Here is a 24,639-nt window from a genome sequence, read left to right on the forward strand (position 1 = left end):
AATGTATAACATGAATCTGACGTCATTCACATGAAAAATATTTGTCAGTTCTAAACGAATTTTCACAAACTTTTAACCTATCTATATTGCTTTTCAGGTCAAGCTTTTCAGGTCTCAGTGTACCCATTTTCAACAAAAATACATGCACCCGTTTCCAGAAAATTACACATTAAATACACAATTACTGCTCACTTAAAGATAATTATTTTAATTATTGCTAGCTCTGATAGCTTGGTAACTAAAAGGGGGCTATTCACTAAAAAACTCAAAATTAGAGTTAAACCTCTAATTTGTCCTCCCCCTCATAACACCTAATTTTCAACTGCCACAGGGCAATAGACAATCTCGATTAAGAATCTCACGTACTAGATGTGTGCCTGAAAAATTTGAAGAAACCAACTAATTACCAAGACTAGTTATTTATACTCTACACTATCTTTTCACAGAACCTCGAGTGCAGCAGACAAGTGCATGCAGTTTTAATTTTCATAAAAGAAATTTACGAGCAAACATAGAAAAACACGCTTTATTTTTGTTTTTTTAGACATAAAATAATTTGAAAAATATCTCAGTACCAAATACACAAACTCCCCCTGTCCACACTTGTTTTTCTGATAATACTATATTTTCCTTGACAGTTCTTGTAACAACAGTGCAATGGACCAGGCAAGTAATAATAATACACCTCTGCCTCTTACGCAAAGGCTCCTCAAGGATCTTCTGAAGAAGTAAAGATAAATTCAGGCTAAATAGCTGTAAGTGTCCTTCTGATCGTCACTTCTTTCTAGGTATTCTTTTTCGATGAGCAAGTCAATACAATTCTGCAAAAAAAAGGAGCGATCAAAACGAAATATGTAAAAGTAGAGAATACAGTATTACCTTTGGTGCTATACCCGGCGGTGCTGATCTGCGTTTCATTGCTTTTTAGCCACGAGGTACAACAGGTGATTGGGGGCCACCCATCCAGTGTTTTCGCACACCCATTCTGTTTACATTCCCCAGATTTCTCCAGGTACTAATTTAGAGCTGGGTCGACTAAGGTCACACCACAGATCCCTGTTCCGAACTATATAGCCAGCGACACCAGGACTCGACCCGTTGTCCTCACAACCAAAGAATTCCAAGTCTAACGTGGCAACGCCTCGGCTAAGAAATGATCATAAGGAAACGGAATGATTGTAACAGTACCTAGCATAAGATTGGAGGTTCCACATAAGAAAAAGAAAAAATGGGAGATATCTGCAACGGCTTCGCTCGGTGACGCTTCCAATATGTTATTTAAGAACAGTACATTAAAATACACGTATTTTTTGGTCAAAAAATATACCAGGGCTATGAGACCAGTAAGGGTGGCTACTTATACATGCTTAATATATAGGATACATGCTAAGCAAACGAAAATTGTACGAATAGATTCCTTTCCTGCCTTAACTTTATTGGACCTTAATTACTGACCTTCACCTAGCTTAAATTCCCTTTCTTTTACTTGGCTCCAATTTTGCAGAGAAGAACCAATTAAATGAAGTTTAACTTTTGGTGGTTTTTATTAGCTTAACCTTTCTCACAGATCTTTTCAATGGAATCGGGCTTTTGAAAATGTTGGGTCATTTCTATCTCCAGAAATGAGGAATTGATTTAGGCAAATACATCACAAACATACACAAATGGAATTAAGATCCAAAAACTTTCGACGAAACTACAGGAAAGCACATTAATGTACCCCTTTTCTACTTGGTATGAGGTGCTGCGGTATGAGTGACAAAGAAATATTTGTTACTTATTTTCAATATTGTCGTTTCCGTTAATTACGCATTAATTTACAGTTAGGTAGGTAGGTACACAAGGACTTGTTTCAGTGGTAGAGCCACTCAAGTCATGACGTTAGAAACTAATTTACTAATTCAGGTGATCAAAATACCAATTATACCAACTTTTTGTGTCCACTAGAAGTCATCCGACTGGTATTTTCGTTTGTATTAATATAAACTAGCACCTAATAAATTTTGTGATGTCTTCTCAGTGAGTTCTGCATAACATTCTTATGTTACATGGAGTTCCATAGACACAATACTAAGTATCGCTTTGCATTTTGTGAGTCTCAAGATCAGGTCATCATTTTCTAGCGAGGAAAACGATCAAGACAGATCACAACTTAGGGATTTCTTAGATTTAAAAAAAAAAGGAAATTTTTTAAATAGAAGCCGTCACATTAATATGCATCTAAGAGCGATTTACTTCATTTTTCTCAGGGGAGGGGGTCGTATTACTGAATTATATAACAACACAATTAAACAATTACTGGGGAAAAGCTAGAAAATGAGTTTTTGTATCTATAACGTCATGTAAAGTTAATGAATGAATCTGACCAGCTAAAGCAAAAGGCATGGAAAAAAGTGTCTGGGATACTGATGAACGAAAATGAAGTACAAAGGGGGAGTCAAACTGAATTGCAAACGAAAATGTTGCAAAACAAAATATACTCTCTTTAGGCAAGGTTCCTCTCTAAAAAAAGATCTGGATATATCAGGACAATGCTATAAGTCGTTTGGAGCTTTAATTTTTGAAAAAAAACTATTTCGTATAAATGACATTACACCTGCATGCATTAAAAAGCAACTTATTCCATTTTTCCCAGGGGTGGTGGTATCGTTTTTGGTATCTATGACGCATTCAAAATTACAAAAAATGTAGAATAACTCCAAACAATTAAATCAAAGTGGACGGAACAAGCAACACCAAGAATCGCATTAAACGGAGAACAAAATTCTTGGTCAAGGAAGTATGCCCTTAGAATACAAGTCAAGATTAAAATGGAGAGAAGAACCTTGTTATTCTAGCATATGTAAGAAATAAACAGGGCATGTAAAAATGCCTGACGTAATGATGAACGAAAATGGAGCACAAAGAATATCTCCTTGAATTGGAAACGAAAATGTTGCATAATGAAATCTACTCTCATTAAGCGGAATTTCGCCAGAAAAAAACCTAGATAGTTCACGACTTTGGTAAATCCGTCTACAGCCTCAGATATCGAAAAATATTTTTCAAATGAATGACATCACATTCATATGCATTTGAAGACCAACTTAATTCATTTTTTAATACACTTGGTATTAACCGGTTAATTCGGAAGTATTTTTAACTTACGAACGAGTGATGGGACCTTAATGAAATTTGATGTTTGGAAGGATATAATGTTTCAAAGCTCTTTGGAGGAGTCACTCTTCCGGAGACATAGGGAGTTGGAGGTAAGAAACAAAAATCTTGGAACACGCTTAGAGTGGAGAGATCGGGATGAAATTTGGTGGGAAGAATAAGCACAAGTTCTAGATACGTGATTGATATAACTGGGACGGATCCGTTCTCTTTGGAGGAGCTGGGAGGTGTTAAATTGGAAAAATTAGAAAAATTGAGTATTTTTAACTTAAGAACAGGTGACCGGATCTTAAGGAAATTTGATATTTAGAAGGAACTCATGTCTCAGAGCTCTTATTTCAAATCCCAACCAGATCTGGTGACATCGGAGGGAGATGGAGGGGGAAATCGGAAATCTTGGAAAACGCATAGAGTGGAGGAATCGGGATGAAGATTGGTGGGTAGAATAAGCAAATGTCGTAAATACGTGATTGACGTAACCGTACTGGATTCGCTCTCTTCGGGGGAGTTAGGGAATGGGGTTCCGTGCTTTGGCGAGTTTGGTGCTTCTGGACGTGCTAGGACGATGAAAATTGGTAGGCAAGTCAGGGAGCTGCATAAATTGACTTGATAAAGTCGTTTTCCCTGATTCGACCATCTGGGGGGCTGAAGGGAGAGGAAAAATAAGAAAAATGAGGTATTTATAACTTACGAGTGGGTGATCGGATCTTAATGAATTTCGATATTTAGAAGGACATCGTGACTCAGAGCTTTCTTAGCAATTGACAATTCCAATGCAAATATTTTAGCAAATAAAAGCAAATCGAACAAAAATGGGCCGGACTTTAAAACACTCGGTTCTAGTAAACAGCTTCAAAAATGGTGGAGATTTTCAAAATGGATTTTCAAAATGGTGGATTTTCAAAAATGGTGGAGTAGCATACAAGATGCTACTGGGAAATACGGCACTGAAAATTTTATTTATCTTCTGTGGTGCTCAATCACAGTAGCAACAAGTGTTTAAATAGATACTGGTTTTTCTATTTCTTGGTTTCAGATCTTATTTAATTTTAGCTTATTTTAAATTTCATCTTTGCTTCTTAGAATCCGCGTCGTTTTAGTTTGTCTTTTCTTTCTACTGGCCGTAGTCCTGTTTGTTTTCTTCATCTTGAGATTTCTCTCTCTTTATTTAAGCGCTATAAATGACGGTGGCTCACCTTTTAAGTGAAAAATCACTATTTTTGATTTATCAGGATTAAAACAAAGACCAAGTTCAAGATACCCCTGTTGAAGTGTGACAAAAAACTCATTCATTATTGTGCCAAGTACCAAGTGTTGAACTAATGTCTCATCACCAATTTTCCAATCAATGTCGGATGATATCTTCAATCGATGGTGCCCTGACAACAAAAACTATTGGGACTGGTGGCAAGGAAAGTTTCTAGCTGAGTTTCAAGAGCTCAAGGTGCCAACCACGAACAGCAGATTCAGATTCATAGGCGACTTGGCATACCATTCCCTTATAAGGCATGCAATCTGCACAGAGCAAAGAGGGAGACCTATCTTTGTGAGACATTATTCTAAAAAGAAGATTTTTGTCACTTTAAGCGCGTGCCGAATTGGCGTTTATTAGGTTTCTACGATGAAAAGTAAGAACCTTAGAAAAAATGTTCTTTATACAGATGCGAACATAATTCACAGCACCAGTCAATATGAAGCCAGTCCAGGCTGGTTCAAAGACCAGTCTGTAATGATATCCATACGGATTTTCCGAAGCAAGACAGCTTGATTTTCGGCAAAACGAAAAGCATGGCTGATTTCGGCTACATATATCCAGACATATTTTCACGTTATGTTGTGGCAATTTGGTTGATCTTTGCGAAAAATGGATAGGAGCCTGAACTTTACTAAGCATGAAACCTGTACAAGAAGCAAACAAAAACTAGAATTGATTGTAGCCCAATCACGAAGGGTTGCAACCAAAATAGTTGCACAAGGAAATCTGCGGTTACAAGACAAATCAAAATTACAATGGAATGAAGGAATGTGTTATTTTAGCGCCTGTGAAGCATAAAAAGGAAGGATGCAAGAATTTTCTCATTCAATTAAATTGCTGATTTGCCGCCCTATAAACTTTTATAGGCCACCCTTTCCTGAAAAAAAAAATGCTCTATCAATGCTCTTTGACAACCTGGGCACGCTTACGCTCTTTTTATTTATTTGAATTAAAAAAGCAGAAGTAGTAATAGAAGTAGCCCCAAAAGTTCAAACTAAAAACCCCCAGTCGTTCACGGTATTGCTGAGGTGTCTTATTGGCAACCATAGACACAATTCCTTTTGATTTAGTTTAAAGCAACGTTTAATTTTGCAGCATGATGGGCCAACTGCATAATTCTGGAGTAGGCCCAGTATCCCTAAAGATATAGTTGCTGGACTGTTCTGCTATGCTGAACAAAATTGCGATCTCAAAAGTTTAACCGAATGTGTTTGGAAAATGAATGGACTTGAGAGAAGGGCTGCTTGCCCTATAATCTATTCTTACTCTTAAAAGGTTACCAGAACTTTTAACTTTGAATCAAATTAGCTCCTTTAAAAGTTTCAATGATATTTATAGATATTATAGAATGGTGCTGTCTATGATGTTGCTTATGTGTCCTTTTGAAAAACTGCGCGCATACAGTTTTTTTTCTTTTAATTGAAACTATTTCTAAGCGTTCCCTAAAAGTTTCACCTTAATACTCTTACTATCATTAGCTACAGTAACTCTAGTGGTTGCATTAAAAGTATGCACATACTGCCTTCTGGCTAGTTCAAAATTCCCCACAACTTACCCTTAAAGGTCTAACTTACATAGTTGTTCTACATATATTGCTTTGTCACCATTTTGAAATTCCACATGCTCATAGTTTGTTTTGATTTAGTTCAACATCCGCCTAAATATTCTTTAAAAGATTCACCTTAATGTCCTTAGCTTGTGCACTAGCATTAATTGTAGCGGCATTACAAGCAGTATGCACATAGTTTTTTTCAGCAACCCTTTCAACACACGCTGAAAGTTTCACCTTAATAACATCAACCGTTCCTGAAGCATTTCTGATGCGTCCCCTTGACAACCTATGTGGGCATAGCGCGTTTCGAATTAATTCCATACAGTTTCTTCTAAAATTTTTCGCCTTAATATCCTTAGTTTTAATAGCAGTAGTGGTAGTAGTAGCAGTAGAATAAATTTAAGTATCCTAAGCTTTAGTGGCAGAAGTAGTAATAGAGGCAGTAATAATATTGACAATAGCAGTAGTAAAAGAAGAAGCAGTATCATTAGGATGCAAATATTTTCTTTTGTTTTGTTAAACATTCCATCACAACAAGCCCTGTTAGTTTTAACTTCGCACATAAACTGTTCCTAAGATATTGCCGTTACACCCTTTTGTCAATTTGCATACAGACGGCGTGTTGTGATTAAGTTCATCCTCCATAATAGCAGTATTGATCACTAGTAATAGTATTGAATAATGGTAGCAGAACCAGCAGCAGTAGCATTATCATATTGCCTTTTGGAGAGTAGAACATCCCTCTCATCAAGTCCTGGATGTTTCAACTTAATAGAATTAGCCATTGCTACATTACTGATATGTCCAGTGGATAGCCTGTATGTTCATATACTTCTTGCAATTTTCATTTCAATGCTCTTAAACTTACAAGTAGTTACAATAGAAGCAGCAGTAGTAGTAGTAAATGCAGAAGTAACTGTACTATTAGCAGTAATGTGCACATACAGCCTTTTGGTGAGACAAATAGTACATCGTGCCCATATACCTCTTTACTTAGGCAACGCTATTGCGCTGCCTATGATGATCTTCCCCTTTAAGCACTCTCTGGAAGTTCCAATTTAATATCCAAATTAATTCTGTACATGCGCTATTTTGACAATTTGCATGCACATAGCGTCTTATGATTTAGTTCGAATGTCCCCTCAATGCTGTAAATGGATTAGTCTGGTAGTAGTAGGGGTGGTAGTTGTAGTAGTATTGGTAGCATGCAAATATTGCCTTTTTGATCATATTCCTTGTCATTTCCTGAATTTTCCAAATTAATATACTCAGTTATTCCTGTGTTACACCTTTTTGACAGTCCTTATACCCATAACGTGTTTTGATTTAGTTCAACATTCCACTCAGCATTTTCTGAAAGGCTCAGCCAACTGCCCTTCGTCTCCTTGGAAACTGAAGTTCAAACATGCATACTTTTCTCAATAACATATAGGACGTGTAAATAATGGACGAATTGCCTAGCTTACAGCCCTTGTCCTAAGGACTGTGGGGAGGTTGACATATCCAAAGACATAATTACTGGACCTTTCAACAAGGCTGAACAAAATAGATCCCTCAAAATTTCGATTAAAAACGTTTTGGGGTAAGATTTTTGACTCTTAAAAAGGGCACTAAAACTTCCAACTTCCAATCAAATGAGCTCAATCCGATCCAAAGCTTATCCGACTAACCGTTCCATAAAAAATCTTATATAGGGCATAATTTACAACCCTTGCCCAAGGGCTCTGGAGGATTGTGTCCACCCTAAAGGCATTATTATATTATTTCTGGACTAATGGTAACAAAAGGGCTATCTCACAAATTAAACTGAATGCGTTTCGGGAAAAGAGGATCTGAGGAGGGGGACTAGTTGCATTCCATCATGTTTGAATCTTAAAGAAGAACTAGAACTATACATTTCCAATCAAATGAGCCTCTTGTAAAGTTAGTACGACCACCCCTTCCATAAATCCCTTATATGCCCCTGGGGTATAATTTACAACCCTTACCCCCAGGCTCTAGGGGATTCTGTTAGTCCCAAAGGCCTTATTATATGATCTTTGGACTATTTATTTATTTAAGAATTAACGGCGCTTCTTGACTACTAAGGTCCCTGCGTCGGCCCTGCAGTGCATTCCTGCAGCATGATTCGATCTCTGGGTCCCGTATTACCAAGCTAAGGTCAAATCCACTGCGCCACCACAGGACGATCTTTGGACTATTTTTGAACAAATGGCTATTTCAAATGTTTTTATCAGATGCAGTTGTAGAAAGTACGAGGTGGGGGATGGCTGTCCTTCGATCACCTTGACTCATTAAAAGGGCACTAGAACATCTGATTTCCAATCAAATGAGCGCATTCCAGAGTTTTTATGACCACCCTTTCAATACAAAAGCCGTATATGCCCCCGGGGGGAGGGATGTCATCCTCAAAGATATAATTTTCAGATCTTTTACCGACATTGAAAAAATGTCTTTCTCAAAATTATGATTAGATGTGTTTTGGGAATTGATGGGAGTGGGGAGAGAGGATGCTCGTTGCCCTCTAATCACTCATGACTACTAAAAACGGCACTAGCTCTTTCAATTTTCAATCGAATGAGCCTTTTTCGAAGTTCCTACGACAATAAATAGCCATCATAAAATTTCTATCTGATTCATTTCGGGAAAATGCTGGACATAAGGGGGAGGATATCTACTAAGAACATCAGATTACCTATCGAATGAGCCCGCTGCAAAGTTTATTGATCACCATTTGTATATAAACCTTACACGCCCCCACGGCACAGCTTTTAACTTTGCCCCGAGGGCAGTGAGGGGGGGTGTCATCCACAAAGACATAATTTCCGGACCTTGCAACTACGTTTAACAAAATGCCTATCTAAAAATTTGATTGGATGTGTTTGGGGAAATGGTGGGCGTAGGAAGGGGTTAGCTGTCCTCCAATCATTTTCGACCATTAAAAAGGGCACTAGTTCTTTAAATTTCCAATTGAATGAACTTTTTTCGTAGCTTCTGCAACAAACAATCGTCATATCAAAATTTCTATCAGATGCATATCGGAAAAATGCGAGATGGGAGGGGGGCATCAACCGTCTGATCACTCTGAATTTGAAAGAGGGCACTAGAACTTCTGATTACCAATCCAATGAGCCCCCTTCGAAGTTTATACGATCATCCTTTCTACACCAGCCTTATTTACCCCCAGGGCATAGCTTACAGCCCTTGCCCTGAGAGCTGTGAGAGGAGAGGGGGTTTTTTGTCTTCCGATTACCTTTGACAATTGAAAAGGGCATTAGCCCTTTCAGTTTCCAATCGAATGAGCCTTTTTCAAAGTTTCTAAGACAACAAATGGCCATCGCAAAATTTCTATCATACACATTTTCAGGAAAATACGAAGTGTGTCTAGCGTGGGGGGTGGGTATTCACTTTAAGATCACTCTCAATCTTAAAAAGGGCACTAGAACTTCTGATTACCAATTCAATGAACGCCCTCCAAAGTTTATGCAGTCACCCTTTCAAATGCATCGCTCTTTAGTTGCATTTCGGAAAAATACGAGGTGTGGAGGGGGGAGGGTATCCAAACTTCAGATGACTCTGAATCTTAAAAACGGCACTAGAACTCCTGATTACCAATCCAATGAGTCCCCTTGAAAGTTTATACGATCACCCTTTCTATATAAACTTACCTAGGGCACAACTTACAGCTCTCACCCTGGGGGATATGGGTGGGGGGGGTCTCATGCCCAGAAACATAATTTCTGGATCTCCCAACTAGGTCCAACAAAATGACTATCTCAAAATTTTGATTGGATGTGTTTGGAGAAACAATGGGCGTCGGAGGAAGGTTAACTGCCCCTCCAATCACTTTCGACTATTAAAAAGGGCACTAGCCATTTCAATTTCCAATCGAGCAAGCCTTTTTCGTAGTTTCTAAGACCGCAAATGGCCAGCTCAAATTTTCTATCAGATACATTTCGGGAAAATATGAGGTGTGTGTGTGTGGGGGGGGGGGTAACCACCCTCTGATCACTCTGAATTTTAAAAAGGGCCCTAGAACTTTTGATTACCAATCCGATGAGCCCCTTCGAATTTTATATGATCACCCTTTCTATACAAACCTTTTATGCCCCCAGGGCATAATTTACAACCCTTGCCCTGAGAGCTGTGGGGGGGATGTCGTCCTAAAAGACATAATTTCCAGACCTTTCATCTATGCTGAACAAATGGTTATCTCAAAATTCTGATTGGATGTGTTTGGAGAAATGGTGCACGTGGGAGGGGGGTTAGTTTCCTTCCAAACACTTTTGACAGTTGAAAAGGGCATCAGCCCTTTCAGATTCTAATCGACTGAGCCTTTTTCGAGGTTTTCAAGACCACAAATGGCCGTCTCAAAATTTTTATCATATGTATTTCGGAAAAATAAGTGTGTGTGGTGGGGGGGGGGGAGTATCCATTCTCAGATCACTCATACTTAAAAAGGGTACTAGAACTTCTGATTACCAATCGAATGAGCCCCCTCCAAAGTTTATACAATCACCCTTTCTATATAAACGTTCCCAGGGTAGAACTTACAACAGTTCTCTTTTGGTATTTGGCCAGTTAACAACAGGTTGTGTTTAAGCCGGATTAACCGTGTAGTTTTGGAATATACATTATAAGTGAAAAATAGATCTTTTTTCTGGATATTAAGAAGCTGTTTGGCAAGTTTTTTATGAATTATTTTACCTAGTGAAAGGAACAGTCTTTTGTCCTGGTCATTATTCTGATTTTGACAGTGATTTGGATTGAGTGAATCGTCTGCTTTTAGTTGTTTAAAGTAACCCAAATAGGCAAGCGCAAAAGGGGCAGTTCCCCGTCGCAAGCGCCGTTGTACCTGTGGGGAGTCTCCCTTAAACTGCGGGGATTAGGTGAACGGGGACTGACACTTCCCTTGCTGATTGGGGCACGTCCCATCTAGTTTGTATACGCTAACGCTTGCACTTGAAATAGCATTCTTGGATTATTATTAACCTGCCCTACGGGTAACGACTTGTGCTTGCTAGCGAACTGATTGCAAAATAGTTACGGTAGTGACGTAAACATGGCTGACTACAGTTATGTTTATGCGCCAGTACTGAGCTTTATAAAAACGGCGCTGCGATATCAAGACAGTGTAACGAAAGATGCAACAGTGAATACAGCGGTGAAGTTTTTTACGAGAGATGCCATCCGTGAAAACCACGAAAAAATGAACGAGATAGCTGATACTTTTGGGGAGATGTATGTGAAAGAAAGACGTAGTCAAGCTTCGAGGGAAGCCCTAGCCACTGACATGTATGATACTGTGAAATTACTGAGCTCACTCCCTGAGTTTAAGACCCGCTTCACCATATGAAAATTATCTGAAGTACCAAAAATTCCACAAGACACTTTTACAACCTTGTGCGTGAAAGTTCACGAATGCATGCACGGATAAGATTGACAGTGTTATAGAACAGTGCAAATTTATCCTTCCGTCTCAGAATGATTGACCTCGTCTCCCTCAGCCCGAGAAATCTTTACACCGGGTTTTCATCAGCAACGTACCTAGCTCAGAAATAGATTCCTGTTCCAAGCAGAAGCAGTTTGTCGAAAGACACGCTAGTGATGGAGGCATTGATTATATCCAACAGACTAAATCCGGCCTGATTGCTTGCATGAACAGCCCCAAGTCGGCAGCTACTTTCTCCGACTCACTCAAGTCCTCCCCTGATATAAGTGCTTCTTTTCGTGAGGAAAATGTCTTCGCGATCGCCAAGCTTGTGCCTCTTGCCACAAAAGACGATGATAGTCTCTCTGTTATCTCTAAATTAGTCAGTGCCAAGCGATATGGTCAATCTTAGACAATCAAACTTACCTTTAGTGACGCTGAATCCCAAAATGCAGCACTCAAATGTGGGTTATTCATTGATTATACTTACATCAAATTCCTCCCATTCAGACAAATTCCCAAGCGATGCTTCAAGTGTGAGTCATTTGATCATCTTGCCGAAGACTGTACGAACAGCATGCGATGCTCCATATGTGATGGATCCCACGAGAACAGTAAAGAAAGCTCTCGCGATTCCCAAACAGTGAAATTCGCTCTGTGCCCTGATACTAATAATAGCCACCCAAGCTTTAGTCTATTCCCTCGCCAGTACATGTCGATTCAGAGCATGCCGCAAGTGATCATCTTGGTCTTAAGTTTAATGTTCCTTTTAGTCACGATGTGGAATCAAAAAGACCAGATTATACAGAGAGACACGAGTGGAAAAAGATCAGCCTTGGTTTGTACCACTCGACGCGTGACGAAATTTTGGGCAACATAAATGTCCCGTTCTAGCTTCTTGTCCATGGGTGTGATGACAAGATTGCACTTAATACATACTGCGCTGAAATTGCTCATGCGCTAAAACTTGCTGAGTTGCAGCCGTACCTAGTGTAGTTATTAGGGAAGGTACAAGGAAAAAAGGATGGAGTGACCATCCTTACATGAAACATGCCAAATGGAGGTCTAATATGTGGCACTCTGTGTGGCACCACTCCGGCAAGCAGAGGACCGGCACTGTCGTCAATCTCTTTCGTAAAACAAAAAGAGAATACAAAGCATGTGTGGATGAGCTGAAAGTGAAGGAAGCAGAAACTGCTTCGGAAGAGGTTATCCATACCCACAAAATATATGGAAATTATTCAAAAATAGTAAAGTGCAGTCCAAGCCATATGCCATGATACCTGAGGAATAGTGATTAAAACATTATTCGAAGGTCTTCGGGTCAAAAGATACTCCTTTGGGAAAGGAATATGAAAAATCGCTTAAATCGCGTCTTCATTCACTATTGAAAAAGAGAAATTATTTTTTTTATATCTGTGAATGATGTTTTGAGGGCTGTTCGCAAGTTAAAGGTTACAAGGTTCCAGGTCTTGATGGTGTTAGTGGTAATCATCTGCGCAATAGTTCACCGCTTTTGCTCCAGCATATGCAACTACTTTTCAGATGTGTATAGATAGTGCGACCATCCCCAAATCGTTTTGTACCGGAGTCGTTACAAACATCCTAAAGAAAGGAAAAAAGGCAAATGAATGCGGAGGCTACAGGCCGATTATTGTCTCAAGTACGTTGAGCAAGTTGCTGAAAAAATTGGTCCTTCGCGAAGTTATATCGGAATGTGTGATGGACTACAGGCAGTTTGGTTTCCGAAAACATCTCAGCTGTGCTTTAGCCCATAGACTTTTAAAGCATATTCTTACCAAGGCTGATTCACTTGGGTTATCCGTACATATATGTAGTGTTGATATTTCCGCAGCAATTGATTCAGTAATCCAGTCTACTGCATTCCAGACCTTGCTAGATGCCAGTGTGAACACCCATATAGTAGTTATGTTATCATTTTGGTACTCTAATAGCTATATAAGAGTGAAACTTAGCCTTGAGAAACTCAGTGAGCCAGTTAAACTAAAGAAAAGACTTCGACAAGGTTCCGTCTTAAGTCCGATATTATTTAACTCGTTGACTTCTAAGATTACAAAACAAATTTCTGGCAGACTAAGCTTGGATACTTGTGATTTGAGTCTAATAAGCTGTGCTGATGATTTACTTATGTTGAGTTTCTCATTGAGTGCACTGCAGGATAATTTAGATACGCTTGTATTTGGTTATAGCTCTATTGGGCTACAAGTTTATGGCCAGAAAACTGAATTTCTGGTTTTCAGCTCTGCAAAACGAGAGGCACCAACACCAACTGTATCCGTAGATGGTGCTATTATCGCACCGTCTTCTTCGTTCAAATATTCAGGTTTTCTGTACGACCGAGATAAGAAAACTACAAGTTCAAATATTTAGGTTTTCTGTACGACCGAGATAAGAAAACTACAAGAACTCTTTGCCTGCTAGTGAGCTATGCTAAACTAGCCCCATCGAAGTATTGTTACAATCTGCAAATTTTGGCAAGACTGTACAGAACAGAGGCATTACCACATATCCCTTACCTTTCCCCGCTTTGGGAATGGTTCACAGAGATGAAGCGCTATTGCGCTGCCTATGATATAACAACATAATTAAAGCAAAAATACAAAGCAGTAAAGGAGGTAAAGGAGGTTTTTATTTCTTTTTTCATTTCTTTCCTTTTAGCTTTTGGTAATCCGCACGGGCATTTTTTTTTTTATTGGTTTCTTTTCTTTTACTGGTATTCTATGTACCACATCCCCTGTTTTTCCGATTCAATTTGTTAATACGTCCACAAATTCCGTGAATAACTTATTTTATTGGTATTTCTGAGCTTGGCTCAGATGTGTTTCTGACAAAATTCTTTCAATGGCATTTTCTGAGGTCGAAATCATGAGACAGCGCTTCTGCAGATCTTTGTGGCATCCCTTTTCATTCTCTTCGCATCATTTATTTTCTTTTTCACCTCAAACAATCCTTTCCATCTTATGTCCAATGTATTATTGCCGTCTGGGGGCAATTTGAGGACTTCCTCCTCCTCCGCGAATTGGCACATGCGGGTGGATTTATTGTGCCATATTTTGCTTTTTTCTGCGTATTCCCCCTGTGCTTGCTTGGCAGGCTTACGGTGTTTATTCAATTTTTCTCGCAGCAACAGCAAGTGTATTATCATGATTTCTTAGTTTTTCTCATTATTTTCCCATGATTACTTTAGAATATTTAATACCTCATAGGGTTTGTCCCAAATAGTAATTCAAATGGCGAGAGCCCTTTCGCTGGGTATGGAATTTCTCTATCTGCAAAAAGACATTAGGAAGCATTTTGTCCCATTGATTTACATCATTTCCTACAAAATGCCTCAACAAACTAATTAGGGTTTCTTAACATCTTTCCGTTACTCCATTTGCCTGAGGATGGAATGGAGTAGTTAATACTTGCTTAATGACAAGAATTTCGTACAATTTTCAACTGTATGTCGATATAAAATTGGTTCCATTATCTGTTAAAATTTCCCCTGGGATTCCGTGACGTGAGACTTATTTCGCTAATTTTTCCGCGATTTTTGGTGATTTTACCGTTCGCATTGGGATAGCTTCTGGGTAACTTGTAGCCAGATCATTAATAACTAGAATGAATCTGTTTCCTACACTAGATTTCGAGAGTGGACCTACAATGTCCTTTGCAATTCTCTCAAACGTTTTGCCAAAAATGGGCATTTTTTTCATTGGAACTTTTTCATTTGGTTTTTATTTTATTTTATTTTTCATTTGCGACTAATTGGCAACCTTTGCATCCTTTACAAAAGTTGAAAATATCCAGTCTCAGTCCTTTCCACCAAAAACACTGCAAGTTTTTATCTCATGTTCTTTGGGATCTCACGTGTCCCCCCATTGGGCTTGAGTGTGTCAATTTTATTAGCGCTTTTTCCAGTTCATGCGGTACCAAAAGTTGTAATTTTCTAGGGCTCTCCCCAGTCTCCACTATTTTGTAATGTAGCTTTCCTTTACTGCAAAATTGTTTAGCTTGATGATTTTTTTTTCTTCGTTAGGGCTAGTTTTATTTCTCTGTAGTCTCTATCATTTGTTTGTAATTCCACAAATTTTTCGAAGTTGCCCCGAATATTCTGGCTAGTTCATCTTTGTTATTTCCGGTTCTTTGTTTACGGTAAGTAATTATTCTCGCTTCTAATTACATTACTTTTTGTCCGCCCTTTTTTGACTTTTAGGTTTTCTTAGTTTTGCATTCTGCATAAGCATCTCGTCACTAAGTTGAAATTGATTTTGTTTATTTTGATCATCATTTTCAAAAGTAGTCCGCTTAGCCTCCTTTTCCTTTTCTGCTTAGTCCTGTGTCACCGCATTTACTCTTTTAGGCCTGGAGGCTGGTTTTGGCGAATAAAGGCTTCCGATATTTCCGAGCCTTCCCCTAGTAAACATCTACTGCAATAGTAGATACACTTAATTCTCTTATTCCTTTTTCAGCGTACTCTTAATTCCTTTTTCAGCGTATTTCCTTCTCTATTGGCGATTTTTATTGTGACCTAAGCTGTCGGACATTTATGATTTGTTCCATAGTAGCAAGGCACTGCCACTTTATTCTCGTAATTCATGTCGGCTTTCTCTATTAAATGTTTCCGTACACAGGTTTGGTTACTGCAGGAATCAACAGCTATTTCCACCGATTTACAATTTAGTTCACCACATATTCTTTGTAATTCTGCAAATGCGCAAGTTTTTCTCAAGGGCCTCTAACCTATGCGGTCCTCTTATACGTCTAATACTTTTTTCCATTGATCGATCATTGTAATATCGATCGTTTCTTGGATTGTCCTGTTTTCCCTTGGGCCCATCATCTCTTGTCTTGTAGCTATTGTAGTGATTTTTATTCAATAATCTGAGGCATAATGTCCGCGTTTATTACAGTTAAAATAGATAATATCATGCTTTTTCTGTGTTTAGCCGTATTTGGTTTAACGCCTTTATTTGGGCAATTGGGGCTATAGTGGCCGGCGGAGTTGCAATGGTAGAATGTTAATTCTGTTTGCCTTTGCCATATCTGGCAAGCATTGTGTTTATTTATATGGGTGTATGTGTATGGGTTATTCGTTCCTACCCCTACCTCCTAGCCTTGTTCTTGGCGGGAAAACCTCCCTCCTAATTTTAGTGTGCCTATCTACTACTTTCGTCATTTCTTCATTTTTTTGTGGGTTTACCTGTTTTAAGTGCATTCTCATATTTGAATGGGTGTTTTCTAAAAATTGTTCTATTACTTCCGTCATCTCTTTTACCTCTTCTGGGCCTTCTAACATTCTATAATGTTCTAGCTCTAGCCATTTTAAACACATATCCTTCAATTTGTACCCATATTCTTTATAAGCTTAGTTGTCTCGCTTTCTTTTGCTTCTAAACACTCGTTGACAATGCTCGGGGGAGAGTTGAAACTTTTCAAAAATGTCTTGTTTTAATCTTTCATAATCTCTGTGTAGTGCATTGGTTATGCAGTGCAAGTAGTGCATCGGTAATGCCTTGTAAGCACTTTGTCCTTCGTAGTTAAGGAAGGGCCTGATTTAGGGCCTGATATAGGTATAAATGTACATCCTCATTCTCTTTCATTGGCTGAAAGTTTATCGCATGCATTAAATCTACTGTACACGATCTCTGAGGCTCTTGGGAATTTCTCCCTGCAATCATTTCCACTACGTGTTTTCTTTCCTCTCTATCCGCCTCCTCCTTTTTTTCTTTGGCTATTCCATCTCTCTCTCTCTTTCTCCTCTATCTTCTTCCTTCTTTCATTCCCTAGCTATTCTAATATTCTCCTTTCTGCTCTCTCGCTATTTCCTCCTTCTTTTCTATCTCTCTCATTCTTTTCTATTTTCCTCGTCTTTTCATTCTTTGGCCATTCTATCTCTCTTTCTTTATTTTCCATCTTATTCCATTAACTTTAATGTATGTTGTGTCACATTTAAATGACTGCTTTTTCTTGACCCCCTGCTGGACATTGAGCTCTTATTACTCCTGCTACTGGGTCTACTTTGCTTCCTTCTGGCATTATATCCTCTAAATTCCTTTTCTGGGTCTGTTCGTTCTCTATCTGTGTCTTCTCTTACCCACAACCCCCCTTCATTTTGCAAAGCATCTAAGGGGTACATTGGTTTTGTTTTCCTCCCATTTTCATATAATTTTTCTTCTTCGTATATTGCCGCCTCTATTTCTGTTTCACGTTCTCTCTTATTACCGGGTGTATTCCTTCTCAATTGTATTCATTGTACTCCCATATTTGTTTCCTTTGTCTGGGTCTCTCTATCTGGGAATAATTCCTTTTGAGTCTGCTGTATATTCTTTTCTCCTTCTACGGTTCGTACTGGAGATCGTCCTATTCTTGATTTTGTTTAGAAGTTCCACCTTTCGCATGTGTCAGAAATGTCTATTTCACCCCCTGAAAGATATAGGGTTCCACCTGATGGTGTATTCTCTAGGGTACTTCTAGCGGGACTCGCAAATATATGTGAATCTGAATACAATTTTTTCTGGTTAACCGCGGTAGCTTTTTTCGAATTCATATCTAATTCTCTTAATTGTTGTCTCTTTTCTGACCTTGTGTGAATCTCCTGGCTATCCGCCATTATTTAAAAAATTCAGTTAACATCACAATACTTCTTTGGTCTAAATGTAAATCTTTTTTCCAATGTCAAATTTTCGGTCTTTCGTGAAACTTATGATTCAAATTTCTGATTATTATCGTAAGCTAATTAGTTGCGTCCTATAATCGCAAAATTTTATTTTACTGTAACTAGGCAAAGCCCATTCAGATCTCCGTACTCTTTTTAATTGATGCCATCTTTCTCCTGCGATTTTTTTTATATGTATTGAACAATAAACTACTGTGTAGGCTAAATTAAATCGTCTATTCGGAAAACGCGGGTTCTTTTAGCTATCTTCTGTTAATTTTCCTTAACTGGCTGCTACCGAATATTGGCATGGAAATCCTCGCGGCTGCCATTACCGTAATGTAGATAAAAAAAAAGGTAGGTAAAGGATACGGTATTAGACTTTACAGTCCGTACCGGCGGTGCTGATCTCCGTTTCTTGGTATAATTGTAGATATAGGGTATAGTAATCGCCTGTTACGGTATACTCTGTTCCAGGCTATGGTATTGTGATCGAAAGATTAAACGGGCCAATCTCTAGGCCAAGGGTGCCACAACCTGGGTCACCACTAATATCTCTAGCTAGTATAGAATAGCTTCCTGTACCAAGCCTTTCTAATCTCAGCCTCCCTCAAGGCTTCAGACCCTACCTAGGCTAATCAAAAAGTGAAGGGTATAAAATAAAGAAAGCATACTATATTCACTTCGGACTCAACATAAGAACTAACAAACCAGACTCTCCTTGCCCCTGGACCAGAAAAGCCACCTGGGTGCAGCGCGTCGATTCCATCCAATCCAAACCCTCACCGGGTGCAACGTCAAGCTCAAATGAATTAACTTATTCCCCCTTTGACTACCCGTCAATTTCGACCAGAATTGCTGTCCTAAAATATATTTTTAACCAGGGTGATGCACAGTTATAGTCCGTGAATTTAACTGTCTGCACAATCAAGGAAAAAATGCCGTTAGTATTATCATGAGAAAATTACAGATTACCACACAAAGGAAAGGGGATAATTAGCAGAACCACAGAGAGAAAAAATAAGGATATTGTGTCTTGAAAACAAGGACCGAAGGTCCCAACAACATTGTACTCACTCTTTTGGAATTGTTCCCTGCTGAATTCTGAGCGTTTGGTTGTGCAGGTTGTTGTTCTTCCGGCAACGCATTATTTCAGCAATGATTAATTTTCGTTTTTTAGGTCGTACTCTAGACTTATTTCAAATTTAAAGATTTACTATATTAAGCAATTAAATGCTGGTTACAAAAATAGCCATTTTTTTCTATTTCTTTTGTTTTAGTCGAAAATATGGTACTTCTTTTGCAGATCCCTCTAAATTTTCCTGAAATATGTTGTCATTGTTGCTTAGAAAACCCCTAAAAAGTGACGTCATTCGTTCAAATGAGCCCTCTCCGATCTTACAGGACATAGGTTCAATAAGATCACCTCTGGGAAAAAAAATATCCCAATGCTGTGACCTATTTATGTGTGTTTTTCAGACCAGAAAATGTTAGTCCACCAACTTAAAAAAAAAAAAAAAAAAAAAAAAAAAAAAAAATACCGGGCCTTTCTGAAAAAAATAGATATATATACATACATAAAAAAATAATTCTCATTTAAAGATGGAATATATGTAAGGATGCAAGACGATTAAGGATATACTGAAGGGATTAGAATAACAAAAGTATTTTTACCTTAACCTGCTTGACATTGGGCTTGAACCGGGCAGCTAATTGGTTAAAAACCTCTGCCAAAAGCTGCTGGTGCTTCAACTGTTTTCTCATTTTCATTATTCGGACAATAGCGGCCTGAATCATATTTTTCCTATCGTCTTCCACAGTCTTTCTTGTCGATTCTTGGTCCACTTTGGCTTCTGCTTTCAGCTGCATACTAATGTTGACGCGTAAGCGCTTGCTGAAAAACAAACATTACTTACTGAGCGAGGAATTAGGGATTGAGAGGAGAGGTGGGCCACTTTTCAGAGTTTCAACATGTTACTTGGGTTCTTCTTTAGGGCTTGTAGTTTCTGTGAGGAAACTACATCAGCTGCAAATTTGTCATTTGCAGCTAATTCAGGAAATGTACCTATCACACTTTGATTAACTTCGGTAGTAAAAAAATATTAGAAGGAAATTATGGAAATTCTTCTCGGAGCCAGGAGTCAGGTAAACAAACAAGACCCAAGAGCTCATATGGTACTTGTGACGAGGTCAAAATAGCCAAGAACTTCTTCCCACAAAGTTTCATTACAATCTCTCCACTCTAAGTGTTTCCCTTTCCAACTCCTCCCAATGTCACCGGATTCGGTCAAAATTTAAAATAAGAGTTCGAGGTCCAAAATATGAGACACGAGCTCCTTCTAAATATCAAATTTCATTAAGTAAGATTCGATTACCCGTTCACAAGTTAAAATAACTTGTTTTTTTTATTTTTCCGAAATAACCGTCCTTCCACTCCCCCCTGATGGTCAAATCAGGGAAGCAACTATTTCTAATTTAACCTGGTACGCTCCCTGATAGGCCTGCCAACTTTCAGTGATCGCTATATTGATCGCGTATCTAGTTTCGGATCTTCTTCATGTAACAACTGGGGTTGTCCGAGATTCAAACCTGACACCTCTCGTGACCCAAGCGAGAATCATACCCCCAAGACCACAAGCCACACTTAAGAAGAACAATCATTTTTTTAATCGACAAGTAAAATTCTTCTCAAATATCTTGTTCGTTCGCTCCCCCCCCCCCCAGATGGTCGAATCGAGGAAAAGACTATTTCTATTTTAATCTAGTCTGGCCCCTGATAAGCCAGCCAGCTTTCATCGTCCTAGCTTATCAGGAAGTCCCCAAAATAGTAAATCCCTCCAACTCCCCAAAAGAGAGTGGATCTGGTCCGGTTATGTCAATAACGTATCTAGGACATGTGCTTATTTTTCCTATCAATTTTCATCCCGATCTCTCCACTCTAAGCGTTTTCCAAGATTTCCGACCCCCCCCCCCCAACTCCTTCCAATGACACTGGATCCGGCCGGGATTTAAAATAAGAGGTCTGAGTAACGAGGTCCTTCTATATATCAAATTTCAATAAGATCCTAATACTCGTTCGTAAGTTAAAAATACCTCAATTTTCTAATTTTTCCAAACTAAACCTCCCCCACTCCCCCAAAGAGAATGGATCCATTCCAGTTATGTCAATCACGTATCTAGGACTTGTGATTATTTGTGGCACCAAGTTTCATCCCGATCCCTCCGCTCTTTAAGCGTTTTCCAAGATTTCAGATTTCCCCTTCCAACTCCCCCCAATGTCACCAGACCTGGTCGGGATTTAAAATAAGAGCTTTGAGACACGATATCCTTCTAAATATCACATTTCATTAAGATCCGATCACCCGTTCGTAGGTTAGAAATACCTCATTTTTTCCATTTTTCCAAATTAACCATTCCTCCCCCCCCCAGATGGTCTAGTCGGAGAAACGACTGTTCCTAATTTAATCTGGTTTGGTCCCAATACACCTGCCAAATTTCATTGTCCTAGCTTATCTGGAAGGGCCCAAACTATCAAAACAGAGACAGACAGACCGACAGAATTTGCGATCGCTATGTCACTTGGTAAACACCAAGTGCCATAAAAACCAAAGTTTCTGTATAAAAAGAATCTGAAAGGGAAAGATAGGGACAGAAATTAGAGTTATGGGAAGATATAGAGAAGTACAACAACAGAAAAGTAGAGAAAATACAATTAGAAAGTAAAAATATTTAAGTTTGATATGCCAAAATAGTCTCAAAAGAGCATCAGAAGTTGATATTAAGAGGAAAAGAAATCAAAAATAAATACCACAATTTGTGATATATTTTGAAGTCCGGATAACTGACCCAAGAGCGACACGAAAACGATGTTGAATACGGTTGAATTTAAACCAAAATATGCTTAGTTTTCTGTTATACGGCTCTGTAAAAACGCAACTTGTGATCATATAGAAATTATTAACATTTACAGTTTTTATTCCTTCAAATTTCTTCATTCTAGGTTTTATTCGAATTTTTCGAAACTTTTAGACTTAAACTCAAACCAACTCAAATAATAGTAAGAATAATTAAAAAAAACGGTTGGGCCCTGAATACCAACAACAATAGATTAAAAAAAACACTAGTATCGCATAACCCAAATTTAGACTTTGAAAACAAGCACGTGTGGGAGTCCTTGTAAGAAGGGGAAATAACTCTGGCTTTAAGTATACTTAGACAGCGAAGAAGTATAACCAAGGTAATAATAAGATAGGTGCTAAGTGCATTGGCTTATCGTTGCAGAGGATTGGAACTAGCCTACAATATCGATGACTAACCTGACTTTGTCTTTAACTAGCAGAAACATATTAAAAAATTGTAAGAATTGAAGCCAAATTAGAAGCTAGTTGGGCATAATTTGCACGCCAGTGTTTAAGGAAGGGATCAGCGTTTTTCCAGTTCTTGGTTAATTTTCCTCTAACAATGCCCGCTCTAAAAAAAAAAATCCCCTATAAAATTCACCACTCTTTGGATAATCCCTTTCCACACAGCCCTCCCCCCGAAAAAATTCTCCTGGCATGTAAAACTGAGAGTCCAAAAGGAGAGTAAGACAAATAAAAAGAATACAGAAAAGAAAGGATTCTGGAATATTCTACCAAACTATATTCCAAAATACAGGTAGAATATCTATCAATATTTTTAGTAGCCGAAAGAACACAGAAGGATTCAAAAACGGAGTAAAAAAAAAGTGAACAAAACAGAAAGAACAAAATAAGAAAGATTACACACATAGAAAACATACTATTGTGAATAACATAACATACAAATAATATAAGTACATACAGATAATAAGATAGAAATAGCTTACTTACATATAGCAGGACTGAGGCTATTATACTTATCAGGCTTAGTCAGAAAGTGAACCCACATTGTAGTGGCTGAGTTAACCCGTAAGCTGAGAATAGACGTTTCCTTCTAGCCCATAGAGGTATACACAAGAGAAATTTTGCAAAACAAAAGAGTAAACACCGGATAATATTTTATCGGAAGTTGTAAACCTATTCCAAGATCGAGTCAACGCGAGGATATGAATCATGGCAAAAGCGTTGTACACACGGGCAAGAATATACCTGCTTTAGCAGGCTTTGCAACGGACTAGCATGTCAAATACTACCAGCCCTCCAAGACTTATGTACCATACTGTAAGTTCTGTTTGAAGTATGCATACTGTGGGAAATCAGAGTTGACCATGCATGCACTGGACAAGCTGCATATAAAAGTGGGCAATGAAATCGAGACAAAATATTGCCATAATCGGCAATCCTTGCCCCTGGGCAATAAGGGGCATGGCATCTTTGGAGGCATAGCTTTTAGACCTTTTGACTAGTTTGGAAAAAGGGAAAGTAAAGGGGTCTGGTTTTCCTACAATGTGTCTTCGACATCTCCTTAACTGGAATTCCAAGCTGATGAGTCGCAGCTGATCCTTAGATACTGCTGATATTTCTTTTCACAACCAGCAAGCACATAGTGTATTTTGATTTTGTTAGGTATCCTCATGCCCCCGGTAAATTTCATACCCTCCTCTCTTAAAAAAACGTAGTACCTTCAAAGACAGTTAAAATCTGAGCCTAAAAATGTCATTTGACGATTCACCATTTTGGCCCTCCTAGCACTGCCAGGAAACAGAGATCATCACCGCCGGTACGGACTGTAAAGTCTAATGCCGTATCCTTTACCTTACCCTCTTACCAGTACAAGGAAACACTTCAAATGCGAGATTAAAGCTTAGTTAATTCTCTTTTATATGAGAACAAGAGCCAGGAGCTCATATGGCACTTGTGACGAGGTCGGAACCTAAAATTAGAATTGGTACTAGAGCTATCGATTTTGCTGTTCTTTGTTTATTGGCAATTATTTACAAAGATAGACTTGATATATTCCTGTAGTCTCTTCTTGTTCGGTATATATTTTTTGGGAATACACATCAGTAATTTATTTGTCCTGAAGTAGATTTTTTCATCTCAAGATGTACATTAAATCCTACTAGATATTAAAATTTTTTATATTTGCCCTAATAACTGACAACTTGATCTAGGTAAGAAAAAACAAGCACCGGTCGAGCCTCGGACTCATGGCCTTACAGTTGTGACAGGTACACTCTACCGACTGAACCACCAAGCCATATTAATTGTTACAAGTTATTGGATTGTCCAAGAATTAAGAATTAGCCGTCCCTTCACTCCCCCCCCCCCAATGTCGAATCAGGGAAGCGACAATTTCTAATTTAATCTGGTCCGGTCCCTGATACGCCTGCCAACTCTCATCGTCCTAGCTTATCTGGAAGTGCCTAAAGTAGCAAAACCGGGACCGACAGAAATTATGATCGCTATATGGCACTGGCCCGACGGGCTAGTGCCACAAAAATGAATAATCTGTAATAGAAAAACAATTAAGATTCTACAGAAGAAAAGACAATTAGAACATGAACTAAATTACAATAAAACAAAGCCAATTCCAAAACAGTTTGTAAAAAATAAGATTGACGAAGAAAAAAAGTATTCAAAACAGATGTTAAAAAAAGAAAAAAAAAGCATTTCTCAAGACCT

At 38.5% G+C, this 24,639-nt stretch overlaps 1 protein-coding gene across 1 annotated transcript in view; it reads right to left on the bottom strand.

Moving 5' to 3' along the window:
* Nucleotides 1–510: 510 nt before the first annotated feature.
* The window catches only part of LOC136038162 (cullin-1-like), a gene marked incomplete in the record, with an annotated part of 119,029 nt that continues 94,900 nt past the window's right edge, over nucleotides 511–24,639 (bottom strand). The window contains 2 exon segments of the mRNA XM_065721223.1: nucleotides 511–821; nucleotides 19,730–19,949. Coding sequence (XP_065577295.1) covers nucleotides 741–821; nucleotides 19,730–19,949 — 301 coding nt within the window.

The sequence above is a fragment of the Artemia franciscana genome, chromosome 17 (genome assembly GCF_032884065.1).
Source record: "Artemia franciscana chromosome 17, ASM3288406v1, whole genome shotgun sequence".
Classification (NCBI taxonomy): domain Eukaryota; kingdom Metazoa; phylum Arthropoda; class Branchiopoda; order Anostraca; family Artemiidae; genus Artemia; species Artemia franciscana.